Raw genomic sequence first — 18,020 nt, 5'->3', positions numbered from 1 at the left:
CCTGCCTCCTTGACCCAAAGTATAGTCAGAACAAGGATAGCACTAATTTTGTCACTTTTTTATCCCTCGCTCCAAACATAGTGCATACATATGGTAGATGATCAATAGATGTGCATGGAAAAAAATGAATGAGTAAATTAATAGAAGTAATGATTTTTAGTACCAGAAAAGAGAGAACCTTTCCTATTTGTAAATTCTTCTGTGATTTAAAAGTGTTTATCTCTTGTCCTTTCTTGATTTCTTGGACCTCGCTAATTTCCAGATAAATATGCTTCAAAAGAAATAGTTTATTTAAGGTAGGTATTAAAAGGTAAAGAGCATGAAACAGCTCTTTTGCTAGAAGAAAGACAGGAAAACTTCTCACAGAGAGTAACTGTGAATTGCATAGCATGTATTGGAAGAATTAACATTCAATTTTGTAGTGAAATAACTGTTATTAATGTCAACCAATAACTTCCATGTCACTAAATCCTTTTTATTTTAAAGATTTTATTTATTCATGAGAGACACAGAGACAGGCAGAGACACAGGCAGAGGGAGAAGCAGGCTCCCTGCGGGAAGCCCGATGTGGGACTCGATCCTGGAACCCCGGTATCAGGCCCTGAGCTGAAGGCAGATGCTCAACCTCTGAGCCACCCAGGTGTCCCTCCATGTCACTAAATCTAATGGACATTTTAAATCTTGGATAGCATACCTGATTTCACAGGTGACAATATTTTATTTATTTATTTATTTATTTACTTATTTATTTTTAAGATTTTATTTATTTATTCATGAGATACACAGAGAGACGTAGGCAGAGGGAGAAGCAGGCTCCCTGTGAGGAGCCTGATGCGGGACTCGATCCCAGGATCCCAGGATCATGACCTGAGCCAAACGCTCAACCACTGAACCACCCATGTGCCTGTAGGTGACAGTATTTTAAATATTTAAGTATTTGAAACTCACTTTCTATTCTTTTCACAATGGGATCCCTGAAACCTTATTCCTCTGCTTTTCTTCCCGTCTCCTTGGCTCCCGTTTCTTTTTATTCTCCTTTCTCCGTCTTTACATATTAGAGTTCCTGAAAGTAGATCTTCAGTCCTCTTTGTCTCATTCTCTGCTCTGTCTCTAATTAGTTCCATCCAGTCCCTCACTTTATTTTTTCTATACCGATGTTTCTCAAGTATATATTTCAATGCCAAAGATGGAGAGATGACTGTACCTCAAACTGAACAAAATAAAAATAGAATTAATGATCACCTATAAAACTCACTCTCCCTCTAAAATATTCTCTTTTATTGAATGACACTATTATGCATGTAATTGTTCAAACCAGAGCACCAGGACTCACCTTAGACACCTTCTCTCACAGTCCTTATTTCCAATATCTCTCTAAGTCAGCCAACATTTTAGTGACTTAATGTCAGAAATCTTTTACATTTATAAACACGTATAGAGTTCTTAAAGTATACATATTATATATTATTATATATACATAAATATATGTACACATATAGATGCATACATACAATTTTTCTTGCAGAGCTATGGTGTTTTTCCTCGGGGTCCACACAACATTTAGCCAAATGCTGCTTATTATCCTTTCTGCCTTTTTGTACATCAGGGGAGAACTTTTAGTTTCCCAAGTGAGGGTAAGGGCAATGTCATAATTGGCATCTTCTTTGTTAGTCAAGAAGGACAAGAGGGGCATCTGGATGGCTCAGTGGTTGAGCGTCTGCCTTTGGCCCAAGGCGTGACCCTGGAGTCCCGCAATCGAGTCCCACATCAGGCTCCCTGTGTGGAGCCTGCTTCTCCCTCTGCCTCTGTCTCTGCCTCTCTTTGTGTCTCTCATGAATAAATAAAATCTTTAAAAAAGGGGACAAGAAATATGAGCATTTTGGATACCAGTTAACATTTATATCCTGTTCCTCCCTACTTAGGAGTTTGTAGCATAATAACAAAGTTTGGAATTGGAGGGGAGCAGCATGAAGTACAGCCCTTGGGAGCTAAACATTTGAATCCAGGGGGAAAGCTATGGCTTTTCTTAATTTGCCTCTAATCCTTTAAGGAGAGTTCAAATACAGAGGACCTACTGAGAAAGAGTACCTTATCGTGGTGTGATTGCCTTTACCTCACTTTCCCTGTTGGTGATAAATAAGCAGGAAAGTTTTATATTCTTTCTATATCTAGAATTAGTGAAAAAGATAATTGCTGGCTACCATTCCACTTGTCTGATCCTGACCTTATTGGGGGGGCCAAGAAAGCCCCAACCTAGTGTTATAAGACTGACAATAATTTGGGACCCAAGCTGCTCCCACCTACCCAGGTGTGGACGTTAAGTCTCACCCTTTACTTTTCTCCAACTCTCACTTAGCTCGATTTAGTCATGAGAGTAAGTTCTAGCTAATAGGATTGGAGGGGAAATGATGTTTGTTTACAACTTTTGGCAGGTGTCCGAAAAGGAGGGAAATGTGCCTCTTCACACTACAGCCCAGGAAGGTAGGAAACGTCATTGTTTCCGGGGTTCATATGTCCAGCTAAAAGTCACAAGATTTATTATAGGAAGGTGAACAGCAGTCTGTGGCACATGCATAGAAAACATTTTTTCAGGGACGTCTGGGTGGCCCAGCGGTTGAGCGCCTGCCTTCGGCCCAGGGCGTGATCCTGGAGTCCTGGGATCGAGTCCTGCATCAGGCTCCCTGCAGGGAGCCTGCTTCTCCCTCTGCCTGTGTCTCTGCCTCTCTCTCATGAATAAATAAATAAATAAAATCTTAAAAAAAAAGAAAACATTTATTCAGCCTAGGGATATAAATTGAAGGGTGAGATAAGCTCGGTTTGACTTCTGCTTTCAACATCTGTACCTATGTGAACGTGGGCAAATTAAAGTGTTCTGGTTTGTTTCTTCCTTCAGTACTCCATGCAAAATTCCCTTGCAGAATTCATCAGGTTTTATTGCAATTGATATTTGTGTTCCCCTGTGCTTAGGTTAGCTCCCAACACACAGTTTCGCTCCCTATTCTCGTAACAGTTATTAGAGAGAGTAGATTCCCTACCGGTGTGACAACTGTTTGCTCCTTTCCTCTATATTCATTGCTTTCATCCATTTTCCCTCTTTTGGGTACCATCTTTTTTTTCTTTTCAGATTAGTTATACAGTCTGCATGTGCACACACTGGCACATTAATCCCATTCCTCTGTTAACACATTCCATTCCCTTTTGTACCTCCATTTTCAAAAACTTTATTGAGGCATAATTTACATATCATAAAATTTACACATTTTAACTGTACAATTAAGTAATTTTTGGTAATTTTACTGAGTTGTGTAACCATCATCATAATCCGATTTTAGCTTTTAGAGCATCTTTGTTACCCCAGTAGAATCCCTTATTTAAGAAAAAAAAAAATCTCCTTTTAAGAAAAAAAAAAAAAGAGTTTCCCACTTGAAATTGTAAGCCAGAATGTATTATATGCCTACTGAGAATGTAGTGACTGCTAGTACTGTGGAGAATTCATATAGAATAATATACAATACCTAATCTCAGAGAATGAGCTGGTTGGCAAAATAAGGCCTCCGAGAACACCATAAGAAAATATGTATCCTATTTTCAGCTTTTGTGAATAGGCCAGTACCATAAGACTATAAAACCTATCATAAATAGATCATCTGAATTTGGAAAAATCTTTTAGGCCCCATATAGATATGTTTTTCTCCTTCCAGTCTTAAAACATCCTTTCTTAAACTGACTGACCATTGATAGTTTCCAGAAGTATGGGCTTTTTCTAACATCTCTTCTGTAAATGTCATCTTAAATATGTACCTCCTTCTGTTTCCATCTATTTGTAACCAGAATCTAAATTATAGAATTTGCATCTTTCCAAGTAGGATCTAACTTACTGTTCAATAAATACTTCTAATTCTAAATGCAAGTTATGATCGCTGTAATTTTTCACTTTGGGATACTTACCGAAAAGAGTACTGTTTATTAACTTTATCTGAATTAAATATAACCAGTAGCTTTTTTGGCCCTCAGGTTATTATTAACGATAATTAACTGTGGTGATGAAGGATTACTAATAGTTATGATCCTGAGGAGTAACACAATATATTTCAAAGCTCTCTCTGTTCCTTTAGGTGTTGAGAAAAGCAATCCAGTCTTTTTTTCACCCGGGAAGACACAAGCACTGGGCATTCCCAGGTGCCAAGAGCAGATTACTCTCCTCCCACCCCTTTCCTATTCTCTTCTCAAGCTTCTCTAATGTGTAGCAAAGCAGCAGAGACACTCACCTAGCGGAGATGGGATATATGAGGTTAAGAAATGCTTCTTTTTAGCACTTGAACACCTGCCTTCACCAGTTTTATTTTAGATGAAGGGAAATAGAGAAGTTGGAATGAGTCAGCTTCTTTTCATCCTCTAGCAACACCAATTCCCAAGCTCTGGAGTCCTCTGCTTTCAGTGTTATGACTGGCTTTGCTGCCCATACAACATGGTGGAGAACCTGAGAAAGGATGCACTCCAGTGCTGTGGTCTCAACTTTGGCTGCATATAGGGCCGCTTAGGAAGCCTTTAAAAATCTTATGCCAAGAATAGGGCAGAATGGTTAAATCGGTATATTTGGAAATGGGGTTTAAGTATCAAAAATTTTTTTTCTAAAGCTTGCCAAGTACTTCCAATATGCAGCCGAGATCAAGAACCACTGGGTTAGTAATAGACCTCTCTTGTTTTTTTCCTCCAGTTTTATTGAGATAAAATTGATATATAGCATTGTATTAATTTAAGGTGTACAATATAATGATTTGGTGTATGTACACACTGCAAAGCGATTAAAAGAGTAGGTTTAGTTAAACACCATCCCTGGACACCTCTTGTTGACATGTGAACAGACCTCAAGCCGCAGGCCCCAGGCTTAGCTGCACATTACAATTACCTGGGATTTTAAAAAGATATTGATGCCTGGACCCACTCCTAGAGATTCTGATTTAGTTGGTTTGGGATTCGGCTCTAGCAAGCATCAGCATTCTTCAAAGCCTCTGCCAGTAATTCTAATGTGTAGTCAGGAGTAAGAACTGCTGCCTGGACTGGGAATAAACATCTTCGCTCATGTCTGAGGGAAACCTGCTCTGTACCTGGTGGCCAGAGTGCCACGAGCCAAAGCAAGAGTGTGAAAGGGAAGGTGTAAGCACAGCCAGAGATGAAAGTCACCTGCTTCAAAGTGGGGGCCTGTGGTCAGTCCTTGGGAATGATGTGTGTGTGTGAGAGAGAGAGACAAAGGGAGACTGAGAAGGGGAAATTTGTCTCCAACCAAGAGAAACAGGAGGGTAGAAGATAGAACTGAGTTTTTTTAGACTCTGTAATTGTGGACATTTGGCCAGGCTCTCTTCATCTGTGAGCAAAGTTGGTGCAGTTTTATTTGCATAAAGATAGATGTGATCCAAGTTTCCTGAAAAGACCCCTTCATTCCAAAGTGTGCCTCCTATTCACCTTTCCCATCAACCGCTGTGGCCGAAAAAAGCCCAGCAAGTTGGAGCCTTTCTTTTAGGTTAAGCCAGGCCAGTAAATCAACTTTATATCCTCCATTGGCTTTAGAGCTTCTTTCTTCTTCCTTCTTTCTTCTTCCTTCTTCTTCTTTTCTTCTTCTTTCTTCTTTCTTCTTCTTTTTTCTTCTTCTTCTTCTTCCTCCTTAAATCATATGCACTTATTTAGGCCTTGGAAGGTAGAAAATGAGTAAGGGTTTAAAAAGAGCCTTCTCGGGATCCCTGGGTGGCGCAGCGGTTTGGCGCCTGCCTTTGGCCCAGGGCGCGGTCCTGGAGACCCGGGATCGAATCCCACGTCGGGCTCCCGGTGCATGGAGCCTGCTTCTCCCTCTGCCTGTCTCTCTCTCTCTCTCTCTCTCTCTCTCTCTCTGTGACTATCATAAATAAATAAAAGTTTAAAAAAAAATAAAAAGAGCCTTCTCTGAGCCTAGCTCTGAAATATCAGAGTTGCCCCAGAGAGAAGGGAGTTGTCCCTCAGGTGATGGAGAAATAAGCCCCAACCTGAGGCTCGGGACAAAAGAGGCGAGGTCACTGGAGGCCAGTGTCCTTCCTTTACAATGAACCACATGCTACAGTCGCAGTTTGCCCTGGTGAAAACCTTGGGAGTGAAGACACGGTTTGGAAATGTTCTGGCTTGGGGCAGAGCTCTAATGGCTGTCCACTGACGTGGTTTGTTTTGTGCGGTTTTTTTTGGACATTCTGTATTATTATATTAGATCAGCATGTGGCTTGTTCTAGTTAAAAACAAAATCTGATTATGAGCCATTATTTGTTTAAATTACTGTAAGCAAACGGAGTAACTTACTTTTTTTAATCTCAGAGTTGATCATGAAGCTTGTGGTTCACTCAGAATTATTTTGAAACCTGCGCTCCCCGCTCGGCCCAGGCGGGTGACCCGCCGCTCCCCGCATCCTACGAGAGGCTCGGCTGCAACCGCGGGGAGCCGAGCCCGGGCCTCCGCGCGGCCGGGCGGGGGCGGGGGCAGGGGCGGGGGCGGGGGCGGGCGGGGGCGGCGCCCCGGCCCCGCAGACCCCACGCCCCCGCTCGGGTGCGGCCGCCGGCCGGGGTGTGGGCGGCCCCGGAGGGAAGGGGAGGGGAGGGGCCCGACCCCACCCCCGCCCCCGCCCCCCGACGCGGAGAGCAGTTGCCGAGGCCCAGGCCGGGGGTCGGGGTGCGGCCCTGGGGGGGGGGGGGCGGCGCAGGGGCCGGGCCGGGGCCGCACTGTAATATCAAACCCGGAGAAAACTCCGCCCTGGGCAGGCTCCCCGCCCCGACTTTGGCATCGTTTATGTAGACTTAACGTGCAGGGACTGTGGCAGCGTCCGTTTTTTCAGTTTGGTCCCCGTGGAAGAGAGCACGGAGCAGAGTCCCCCCCCCCCCCGCCCCGTCCAACAGGTGGCTGCCGGCGCTGCCCTACCCGGACGATGGGGCTTGGGGGCAGGTCGTTCACCTGGAGCCGAGTGCGCACGGGGGGCCCCCAACTCCCCGCCTCGGCAGCAGGCCTCGCGGGGGCCAGGTCGGGAATGCGGGGGGCGGGGGGGACGGGCGCAGGCGGGCCAGGCCCCCGCGGGATCCCCCCGCGATGCGCGCGACCGCCCCCTCCCCGGCCCCGGGCACTAAGCGCCCCCGCCCCCCCCCCGGCAGGGCGCCCCGTGCCCTCCCCTCCCCCTCCCCCCTCCCCCCACCCGGCTGGGCGCCCCGTGCCCTCCCCTCCCCCCTCCCCCCACCCGGCTGGGCGCCCCCTGTCCCCCCCCAGCGGGCCCGCGGGGCCGGCGGCCGTGCTCCGGGGCTCGTCCCGCCCGGGCCCGGGCCTCCGGCTGCGGCGGGCCCCGAGCGCAGGGCCGCGGGCCGGGACGAGAGGCGGCGGGCAGACACGTGCGGCCCGGCCGTCGCCCGGGTTCAGTCCGGGCCGAGGCGCGAGCGGCGGCTGCGGGGCGGGATGACTGCCTTTCCCAGAAAAGCGCTCCGCGGCCGGGGGATGTAGCTCAGTGGTAGAGCGCGCGCTTCGCATGTGTGAGGTCCCGGGTTCAATCCCCGGCATCTCCAGGCGGCCGGCCTCGCTTTTGCTTTTTTCTGTTACGGACGCACGTTTCTTTCGCTCCCGGTTTCGCGCCCAAGGACGGTGTCTAAAAGGGAGACCGAGGAAACGGCGAAGCTCGGGGACACAGCCTTTTCGGTCGTTCCAAGCAAAAGTGAAACCGGAACCCCCTTGGTTCCTCATTCCTCCTTTTTCCTCATTTGCATAAAAGCAGCGCCTGGCCGTCCTCACTGACTTGTGCCCTGGGGCCTAAGCCTCCGGGCCGGGAAGAAAAAGCTGCATTGGCCGGGAATCGAACCCGGGCCTCCCGCGTGGCAGGCGAGAATTCTACCACTGAACCACCAATGCGCCGGCGGCAGCCGCCGTCCGCGCCCGGCAGCAGAGCCCGTCCCCGCGGCTGAGCCCGTCCCCGCGGCTGAGCCCCTCCCCGCGGCTGAGCCCCTCCCGGCGGCGCCCCCTCCGCGCTCCGTGGCGGTGCGGGCGCCGTCGGGGCGCCGATGCCTGCAAGCGAGCGCTCAGCAGGAGACCCTGGAGGACGGGGACACCGGCAGGGACCCCCCGGGCGCGGCCCTCGCGGAGGCGGCCCACCGAGTCTGCGACGTGCCCACAGGCTTGCGCGCTTACCCGCTGGGTCCTCCGCCGCGCGACGGGACCCCTCCCGGGCTCAGGGCCCCCGACGATGGGGTCCTCGGCAGGCCTGGGGGGTGGGGTCAGGGAGCTGTGGCAGGGACTCGGACCCCGGCCCATATTGCAAGGGTAAATTAGAAGGCGTGCCCTGCGACAGCCGCGATGCTATCCAGAGGACCTGAATTCCCCAAACCGCCCCTTCCTTCATTGTGAAGGACTTGATCATGGGACCCCTTTCAACTCTAACAGTATGACTCGGAGCCTCTGCCCTTAATCTCCAGAGAAAGGAAAATTGCAGACCTTGCCACAAAGATAGATGAGGGAGAAAAACTAAAATGAAGGAAATGCATTTATAGAAATGAACCTAAGTGTGAGATAGAAGGCTCTGGATTTAATTTTTTTTTAATTTTTATTTATTTATGATAGTCACAGAGAGAGAGAGAGAGAGAGGCAGAGACATAGGCAGAGGGAGAAGCAGGCTCCATGCAGGCTCCATGCACCAGGAGGCTCTGGATTTAAACATCATTTGCCCTTTATCCGTGAGAGGGAAATTCCCAATAATTTGCAGGATCTTTGATGTCCAAAGAAGACTGAAGGGTGAGGAAAGCCGTATGAGAGTAAACAACCAGCAGCGACTAGGTGCTGGGCTTTGTAAGGACATTGCGGGTGGACTTGAACCCACTGAGGTACCTCGTACAACTGCCTCCACTTAACAGCTGAGGGAACTGAGGCCCTTAGAGGCAAGATTAGAACACACGTAGTGTCAAGCAATCTCTGGTTGCTTAGCCACAGCCCTGTTTTGCCTAGAAAAGAATAAATCACTGTGTACTGCACCCAGGAATACTGCACGTAGCTCAGGACATTACATATGAAAAACAGTAGAGTGGAGTTACAGAAAACGATAAAAGGCTAAAGAATAATGTAAGAACTTCTACAGTAAGATTTATTTTTAAGGACTTTTTAGTTTGTGAATATGCAGCAGAATTTAAAGACAAATACCTTATTAAATTATTAAGGCATAATGATGTGAAGAGACCAGGGAATTTGTAAATTGAAACTGCAATCCTAAGTAACCCGTGGAAGAACAAGGTCAAATCATTTTACCTCTCAGAACTTCAGTTCTTTAAAATGAGAGAACTGGAGAGAGAGGTGGTTTTCAAATTGCATTCTGAAGGGCTCTAAGTTTTCAGAAGAGCCTCAGGGCCATTGGCTGGTGGGGCCCTGCCTTCTTTGCCCAGGCCCCTAACTTCCACCAGGCCATTTATTTACTTTTTTTTTTTGAGGGATTATAAGTCTAATTAAAAAAAAAAAAAAAAAAACTTTGAAACGCCCTGTACTACATGACCTAAGTTCCTTCAAACTCCAAAATATGATTCAAAATTTAAAACAGTCTAGAAGTCCCTCAGCCCAAGAAACACTACCAAAAATTTAAACAGGTAGAAGGGATCAAATAAGTAGGGCCTAATGGCAAACCATTTTAGTGGCCTGTCAAAGGCCGTTCTACATTTTTCTTACTGCAAGTCCACGAGTCTACCAGAGTCAAATGTGGTTTGCTAAGCCAGTTATCTCGTGTCCTTTCCAGAGATTGGTCGAGGATGGGTTTTGTGACACTTCTTGCCAAAGAGAAGGCGGTATAGACAGCTAGGGGCTTCTGGGAAAGAGGGTATGCGAGATCCCTTTTGCCTTTTGTTTCCTGCTCTTAACATTGACATGAGGTCATGTCAATGCTTGGAGCTGCCCCAGCCATTTTGTGACTTGAGAGACTGGGAGTGACCCAGAAGATAGAGACACTACACCATCCTAGAATTTTCTCCATCCAGACTTTTGGTTAAGTAAGGTAATTAAAGATCTTTATTGTTTAAGCCCCTTCGAGTTGGGCATTTTGTTGCACAGTCAAGAGCATTCTGGGGGGTGGGGGAGGGTGTCTGTTTAGCACTTCACTTATTTCTGATAGAATTCTGGTACAAGTCTTCTATTCTGTAGACAATTGGTACATTGAAATTTGGGTGAGATTGACTTTCTCTTTCATCTCTGTTTCTCTATCACAGTGATAGGTATGTGAAACCGATCTAGCCTTTTTTTTGTTTTTTTTTTTTTTTTGTCACTGTGTTTAATTTGGAGATGGACATGTGGCCATAGATGGGACAACTTTCCAGAACCCACCAGAACTTTCTTTCCGGAGCTGTAAGCAAAGACTGTCTTGCAGCTCAGGTGAGCAAACAGGTGGAATGTATAGCTAGGTTTGCTCTATCTTGCCTTCCAGGAAACAGAGAGAGAGAGAGAGAGAAACACACCCTCAATATAACATTGAGCCCCTAGAAGCAACCATGCCTAATTAGAACAAATTCTGGACCTTGTGTTTTTTGTGAGTCAGTAAGTTGTCCTTAGAAAATAAATTGTCTTTTTTTTTAAGACAGTTTAAGTAGCATTTATATTGCTTGCATCTAAACAAAAATTGAGAGAAACAATCTTACCCAAAACAGTAAATGTGGAGAACTCATTACTCTCGAATGTGATAGAACCTGAAAATATGGAAGTGTAAGAAAAATTCAAAGAAATGCATCTGTGGTAGATTTACAAGAAGACCATAAAATCCATGAAAAAGTTTGTAGACATATCTCTGGTTTGTTAGAATAAGGTTACTTTTGTAGCAAGGAAAGAAAAGCCACTGAAAATTTTTTGAGCAAGGGAAGGATCAAAGTATTTGACGGGGTCATCTAACAGCAACGTGCCAGAGGAGTGGAAACTGAAAGTCAGGAAATTCACTCGGGAGGTGCTTACAATGGAAGTGGAGAGGCAGGTCCCGAACCAGGAGGTCCCGAACCCGGAGGAAGACTCTAGCATGAGGTCCATGGCAAGGCGGCCGAGGGGAGAAAGCAATCTAGCTGCAGTGACTGGGAGGATGATGGCATCATGTAGGAAAGTCAGGAAGAAAAATGACTGGAAGGAAAAAGGTGGAGCATAGACTCGAGGTAAGTAGGGGGAGATGCCTCCTGGGCAGTTGACATCGAGATCTAGAGAAATCAAGGCTACCGAAGGGGGGCTGGAAGCCAACCGGGCAGACATGAAAACTAAGTGTGTGGAAGTGGAGGGAGCCACAGCAGAGCAGAGCTGAAGGCCAAGCCCGGAGAAGGGGTGTTTTTAGGGAGCGGTAGGAGTCGGGGAGCCCAAGGTAGAGAAGCCGGGGCGTGGGTTGTCGTGGAACCTCTTGCTAATACTGAGCAACACATCATGACAGATGCGGGCATCGCTGTGCTGCAGAGCCGCAGTGCGCGTGGATCCTGCTTCACGCCGAGATGCTGCGGCCGCAGTGAGCTCCGTATCCGTAAAGCCTGGACAGACCCCAGGATGGCCACCAGTGTCTTCTGGGGGGCGTCGGCCAGCACTGTGCCCCGCCTGCTGAGCATCCTTGCTCGAGGAGCGGCCCTACTGGGGCTGGCAGAGAGGAGAAAACGCGGAGTGCCATGGAATGTTCCACAGTCATTTCTCTTAGGACTCCCGTCACCGCGACAGCCCAGGGGGGCAGGCAGGACTTGCAGGTTGCATCAGAGCGCCTGGGATCACTTGCTCAGGGCTCAGTAGTCCGGGTTGGTGTTGGCTCGCCGTGGAAATGTGGCCAGGCTTGTATCATCCGAAGAAAACAAACCATTTAGAAACAGAAATAGTTCATATAATACGTAGCCACCAAAGCAAAGCTTTTTTTTTTTTTTTTTAAACTTGTGAGTGATTGTATTGATTTAATACACACAGCTTATTTCTGTCCCAGGTTACAAACTAGCCCTGGGGAAATGGTGGAGCCAGTCATTTGGATTGCCCTTTACTGGCTGGGAATTAAATCATTACTTATTCCGTTTTAGATTCACAAGTAGTACCCCAAGGCCTACTTTCCCAAGGATTAAAATCAAGGCATGGAAATGAAGAATCCAGGTGTAATTCTCAGATGCATGCAGATGGTGAGAATGCAGCAATTTTTCCAGGAAAGCTGTCACTGCAGAGTCATCCTGCTCGCGGTATGCTCGTTCCTAGTCCTCCAGCACGTCCAATTAGTCAACAAGTCTGACTTCCCCCTTTTAAAACAGCATCACATCTTGCTCTTCCTCGTAGGGCCATCCCTCCTGCCTCATGCACGTCCCTTATCAGCTCACTCCCGGGGTTACCTGGGAAATCCCTGCTTTCCTTTGCCATCCTTCCCTTGCCTCTGGTTGAACGTCCTCCCTCCCTCTCCTACTATTTCCCTTCCTCTTCTCCTCCTGTTTCTAATTTCCTTAATTTTTGAAAATTCAATCATTCCTTTATTGCCAGTTCAAAACCGAATCTGTTGCAAATTCATATAGAGTCTTCAGGGTGGAGGATATATGGGTCTGAATTCTTTGTCGTTCTCTCCACACCCATTACTGGCCCAGCTTATATTCACATACTCTTGGGCTGTGCCACTTGGCTACCTACAGCCTAACGGTGGAAATGGCCTTCTCCTCCCTTCCCTCTCTCTTTCCTCTCAGGTCATTTGGTCTTTTAAAATATGTAACTTTTCTCATAAGGAGCCCATGTGTATGGTGCAACATTCAAAAGGTGTAAGAGTATGCGTTAAAAAGCTTACCTTCATCCCACCGTCCATGTTTACACTCATTTCCTGGGTTCCATTTATTAGAGGCAAGCCACTGTCATCAGTTTCTTGCATTTCCATCCACAGATATCATATGTAGATACAAATATTGCACTTAGCTTTTATGCACAAATGCTCCACACCACATATACTGTTGTGCTCCTTGCCTTTTTTTTTCTTTCTCTTTAAGATGATAGATACCAGAAACTTTTTCTTCTATACAAGTGAAGCTACCTCATTCTTTTTAATGGTTCTATGTTCATATCCAACTGCCCTTTACTGGCTAGGAATTAAAACATTACTTATTCCATCTCACAAGCACCAATAGTGTCCCAAGGACAAGTTTTCTAAAGACTTAGAATCAAGGAATGGGAATGAAGAATCCAGCTTTAAGGCTAAGATGTATGAAGATGGTGAAAATGTCCATTGCATGAAGGTATGTCATTACCTTAAGCAGTTCCTCAGAAGAGGACATTTAATTTGTTTCTGATCTTTCACTAGTAGAAACAACACCGCAGTGAAGATCTTTGAACAAATGCCATTTGGCTCATTTATTCAATTATCTGCAGAATAAATTCCTAGAAGTGCGACTGCTAAGTCAAAGGGTGAGAGCATTTTAAATTTTAATACATATTAAGGCATTATTCCCAAGAGAGGTCTATATATATTTTTTAAACATTGTTTTCACTTTATCACTCTCGCTCACAAACTTAAGTGGATCCTAATTCAAACTACATTTTTTATACATTTCTAGATTCAGGGCGAGCATCATGGATGTGCAACCTGTACATTCACACAGGGTCTTGCACTTAGCTTAGCTGTTGCTTTGTTGTAATTCTTAATTTTTGAACAAGGGGCCCTGTGTTTTCATCTGGCGCTAAAAATGATGTAGCCAGTCCTAGCCAAATTCTGCAGATGCCCTACCTCCCAGGCCCATTTTAACTATTGCAGTCATATATTCTTGCTGCCCCTGTTATGCACAAAACACAGCATGCTCATTCCTCACGATGATGGCTCTGGTCAGGTTGCTTTCTCCACTCTGTACGTTTCCCCTAGTCTTTGTGCATCTTTCCAGGCAGAGTTTCAGCTTGAGCACCATTTGGGAATCCTTATCCAACTATTCTAACCAACTTGTATTTTCCTTTTTCTCTCTGACTCCAAAGGTCTGCCCGCCTCTTCCACCCTGCACTTTGCTGCTTATCAGTTCTGATTCTGTCCCTTCAAATCCCGTTAATAGCAGGAGAGTCCATTTATTTTATTTGGGCCTCAGTTTCCTTGGGTGCAAATGAAGTTATTGTTTTAGGTCATTGAGATTCTTCTCAGCATTAATCATCTGTGAACTTTTCATATTGCTTTGAAAGATGCTGAACTTAAGGTTGTAGACAAGATATACAAGTCTGACTAGGTGAAAACACACAGTTGAATTCTAAACGAGGTCATAGCAGAGTTAAAGGGCACTAGATTATAGAGTAATACATTTGGATCAAGAAGACATATTCTAATTAAATTTTTTAGGAGTTAAAGAAATTCAAGTTAAAAAAGGAGATATCTGGAGTGCCTGGCTGGCTTAGTTGGTAGAGAATGTGACTTTTGATCTCAGAGTGGTGAGTTCAAGCCCCAGGTTGGGTGTGGAGCCTATTTAAAAATAAATAAAATTAAATAAAAAAATTTTTTAGAAAATTTAAAAGGCACCTGAGTGGCTCAGTCATCTGCCTTTGGCTCAGGTCACGATCCCGGGGTCCTAGGATCAAGCCTCACATTGGGCTCCCTGCTGCGTGAGGAGTCTGCTTCTCTTTCTTCCTCTGTCCCTCCCCTTGCTCATGCTCATGCTCTTGCTCTCTATCTGAAATAAAATCTTTAAAAAATATTTTAAAAGGAGATATCCCTTTAGACCCACTAGACAATATTTTAAGGCTGCACAATACTGAATGTGAGCGAACACATGGGAACATTTGACCCTGTGGGCATATGGGTGAAGGCAGCCATTTCAGAGGGCAGCTGGTGGGCACATTAGGTTTGCATATAAACCATGGACTAGTATGTCTGTCCATTTGGAAATACTTGTGTATATAAATTCTTATGTAGGTCAAATAATTTCTTATTGAAGTCAAGAAAAAGACTTGGACTTACTATACCAGGATGCTCATTGCAGGATGTTCATTGGCTTCTAGGGAGGCCGAGGGACCAGGATAGGGATAAGGGGATAAAGTTGAATAAATATATACGTAAAACAAAGAGGTATGGCTGCAATGATAATAGAATGTCATGAACAGAGAAGTATGATTAACTCAATTTTAGACAGATTAGTTTGTCCAACTCAAAAAATGATGAAAAGTAAAAGTAAAGCATACATGTTATAAAAATTCAAACAGCACAGAAAACTATAAAATCAGAAGTTAAATTCTTCTTCCAGTCTAGTGTATTTTTCTTCCTTGTTTCCAGGAATTAGTTCTTGAAGTTTTCAACCATTAATAATTTCTTGTTTAACCTGTCTCTTTCTACATCCATTTCAGCACAGCAGATCTGCCCTTGCTACAATAATGACAGAGTCCTCCACAGTAGAGAGACACAGCATAATTTAATCAATCTCTTATTGATGGGCTCTGTTTACTAGAATGTCTCTCATTTTCTTATTGATTTTTCAGAGTATTTGTGTATTAACAAACCTTACTTGTATTTTCCTTTTCTGAACTCCTACACTATTTCCTACACTATTTTGATAGTCCCTATCAAAATTTAGCTCAAATATCTACTATTTCCAGTTTTTACTGTTATTCATACCTTCCTAATACATTGCATTTGTGGTCAGGGCAGGGAAACTTGTATATGGTTATTTTGTTTGTTTTCATAATTGTGTTTCAGCAGCCCCTAACACAATATTGGATATAAAGTCAGTGTTCAAATTTTCTGATTGACATTGGGAATTGCATATGCAAAGTAACCTATCAAGAATCATTGATATAATGAGTAATAATTGATATTTTTTCAGTAGAAACTCCAAATGAGGTCTGGAAATGCTTTAAAACATTCTCTCTCTCTCTCTCTTTTCTCCCTCCACCCCCTTTCTCTTTCTCATATCCTGGAAAAATAACACTGAGCATACTATCTTCAAACACTGCAAAATTACTTCAGAATTAGAATACATGTGAGTTTTGGTATAATTTATATATCAGATGTTATGTGTTGAATTGTTTTCCCCAAAATTCATATGTGGAAGTTCTAACCCCTGGTACCTGTGAATGTGACCCTTTTCTTAACTTATTTTTTTGAAATAGGGTCTATGAAGTTGATTGGGATGAGGTCATAAGGAGGGCACCAATTCCGTAAGGCTGGGTCCTGATAAAAAGGGAGAATTGGACACAGAAACAGACATACACACACACACACACACACACACACACGGAGAAAGAAGTCCATGTGAAGAGGAAGGCATGGATGGGGCAATGCTTCTACAAGCCAAGGAACACTAAAGATTGCTAGCAAACCTCCAGAAGCTAGGAAAGAGGCATAAAACAGATTCTCCCTCATAGCCCTCATACGGACAATCCTACCAAAACATTGATCTTGGACTTCTAACCTCCAAAACTGTGAGACAGTATATTTCTGTTGTTCAGGCCACACAATTTGTGGTACTTTGTTGCTGCAGTCTAACAAATGAAAACATCAGGTTATCAGGAAGAAGTAACTCAGTTAAAATAGTACAATATGAATTTTTTAACTTGGCAGAAACCAGTATATTTGTTTATAGTAATAACAGTAACTTTATTCTTAATATGAGTTCTTGCCTTAAATAGGCTCCTATGATTTAAACAACACAAAGCTAGACCAAACAGTGATCTGATATCAGAAAAGTCAAGGAACTACCCCACATGAACAGGTAGGAAAGAGAATTGAATTCCACAAATAAACTCTTCTACAAAAATAGCATCCTGGTTACCAGAGGTTTAATTTAGGGAAGCTTAGTAAAAGTATTTAAATAATTTAATTTAAGAAAGTACTAGTTTCTTAAAGAAATTAGTGTAGCTTCTCTAGGAAGACTCATAGATGACACAATTGACAACCCCTTTTTTTAGAGAGAACAGGAGCAGGCGTGGGGGGTGGGCAAAGGGAGAAGGAGAGAGAGAATCTCAAGCAGGCTCGCCACCCAGCAGGAGCGGCCATGGAGCATGGTCTCATAACCCTGAGATCACAACCCTGAGATCACAATCTGAGCAAAAATCAAGAGTCGGACCCTTAATCGACTGAGCCACCTAGGCACCCCAACAACCACTTTTTTTTGAGAATAGCTTTCCCTTTAGACAAGTTTTTAGAATAATTCCTAATCTAAATGTTTCTAGTTCTATTTTCATGATTATTTTAGGGGTTAGAAACATTAAATATAATTAATAGTCATGAAGGGTGGCAGAGATAGGCATAAAACAAGAAGGACACAGAGCTTTCAGGACAGAATGAAATTTGTTTTCGCTTTTAATCATGTAAATATCATTGCAAAATCTATACATTTGTCTTACGAAATGCTTTGCTTATTGATCATCTAGCTTTGAAAATTTTCTGATTTGCTCTTAAATGTACTGTGTCCATTTGTAAATATAACTCAGGCTCCCACATGCCTCTTCAGCTGTGCATACACATTCACGCACACTCACGCATACGCATATATTGCCTTTTTTTTCTCCCTAAAGGAAACATGAAAGATAAATCTACAGAGATGTGTGAGAATGAGGCAGGTAAGTAAGACATCCTTGAGTGTACATTTCTGTATAGCTTTGTATTTTGAACCATTTAAACATGTTCATATAACAATATTTAATAAGAAATAATGAGGAAAGCTGACCCTAAAATTTGAATGTGAACAGAAATCAGGGAGCCTAACTGTATATAAAACACAACCACACATGTATGAAAGAATTAATTCAAATAACATTCGAACAAGTACTTTGTATATTTTTTTGTGACATGTATTCTAAGGAAAAAAATGGCAAAACAAATCTTGAATTTTACATGGTAGATGCATCATGAAAAGTGGCATTTATGAAAAAAAAAGAAAAAATAGTGCTATTCATAAATGAATTCTGAAACTCTTATATGTATTGTATGATAGTGCAAATGAGTAATATATCAATGTTCTGTGGTATTAAGTTTCTCACTTTGAAGAGGGAGATAAAAGCATAGATTGAGGGAATATGAGAAAAACTGTTACTGAATTTGAACTAGAGATCATCACTAAAAAATCATA

General features: G+C 44.0%; 1 protein-coding gene and 2 non-coding genes across 17 annotated transcripts in view; 1 reads left to right on the top strand and 2 right to left on the bottom strand.

Annotated features, from left to right (window-relative positions):
* Window positions 1-7,014, bottom strand: part of LOC144304981 (uncharacterized) — a 43,167-nt gene extending 36,153 nt beyond the window's left edge. For 4 of the 15 annotated variants that reach the window (XR_013371993.1, XR_013371987.1, XR_013371997.1 and 1 more), the window contains exon 1: window positions 6,318-6,465. Coding sequence is in view for 3 of the 15 variants with exons in the window: in XM_077883670.1 (XP_077739796.1) it covers window positions 1,512-1,693 (182 nt within the window). In the remaining 12 variants the exon portion in view is untranslated. The other 11 variants (XR_013371994.1, XR_013371989.1, XR_013371999.1 and 8 more) reach the window with 8 other exon arrangements.
* A 476-nt stretch (window positions 7,015-7,490) lies between these two features.
* TRNAA-CGC (transfer RNA alanine (anticodon CGC)) lies at window positions 7,491-7,562 on the top strand. The gene has a single exon. It is a non-coding gene; the product is annotated as a tRNA-Ala (tRNA).
* A 269-nt stretch (window positions 7,563-7,831) lies between these two features.
* TRNAG-GCC (transfer RNA glycine (anticodon GCC)) lies at window positions 7,832-7,902 on the bottom strand. The gene has a single exon. It is a non-coding gene; the product is annotated as a tRNA-Gly (tRNA).
* Between the last annotated feature and the right edge of the window lie 10,118 nt (window positions 7,903-18,020).

The sequence above is a fragment of the Canis aureus genome, chromosome 34, assembly GCF_053574225.1.
Source record: "Canis aureus isolate CA01 chromosome 34, VMU_Caureus_v.1.0, whole genome shotgun sequence".
Taxonomy (NCBI): Eukaryota; Metazoa; Chordata; class Mammalia; order Carnivora; family Canidae; genus Canis; species Canis aureus.
Note: the sequence above shows the minus strand (reverse complement) of the source record. Positions and strands in the feature narration are given on the sequence as shown.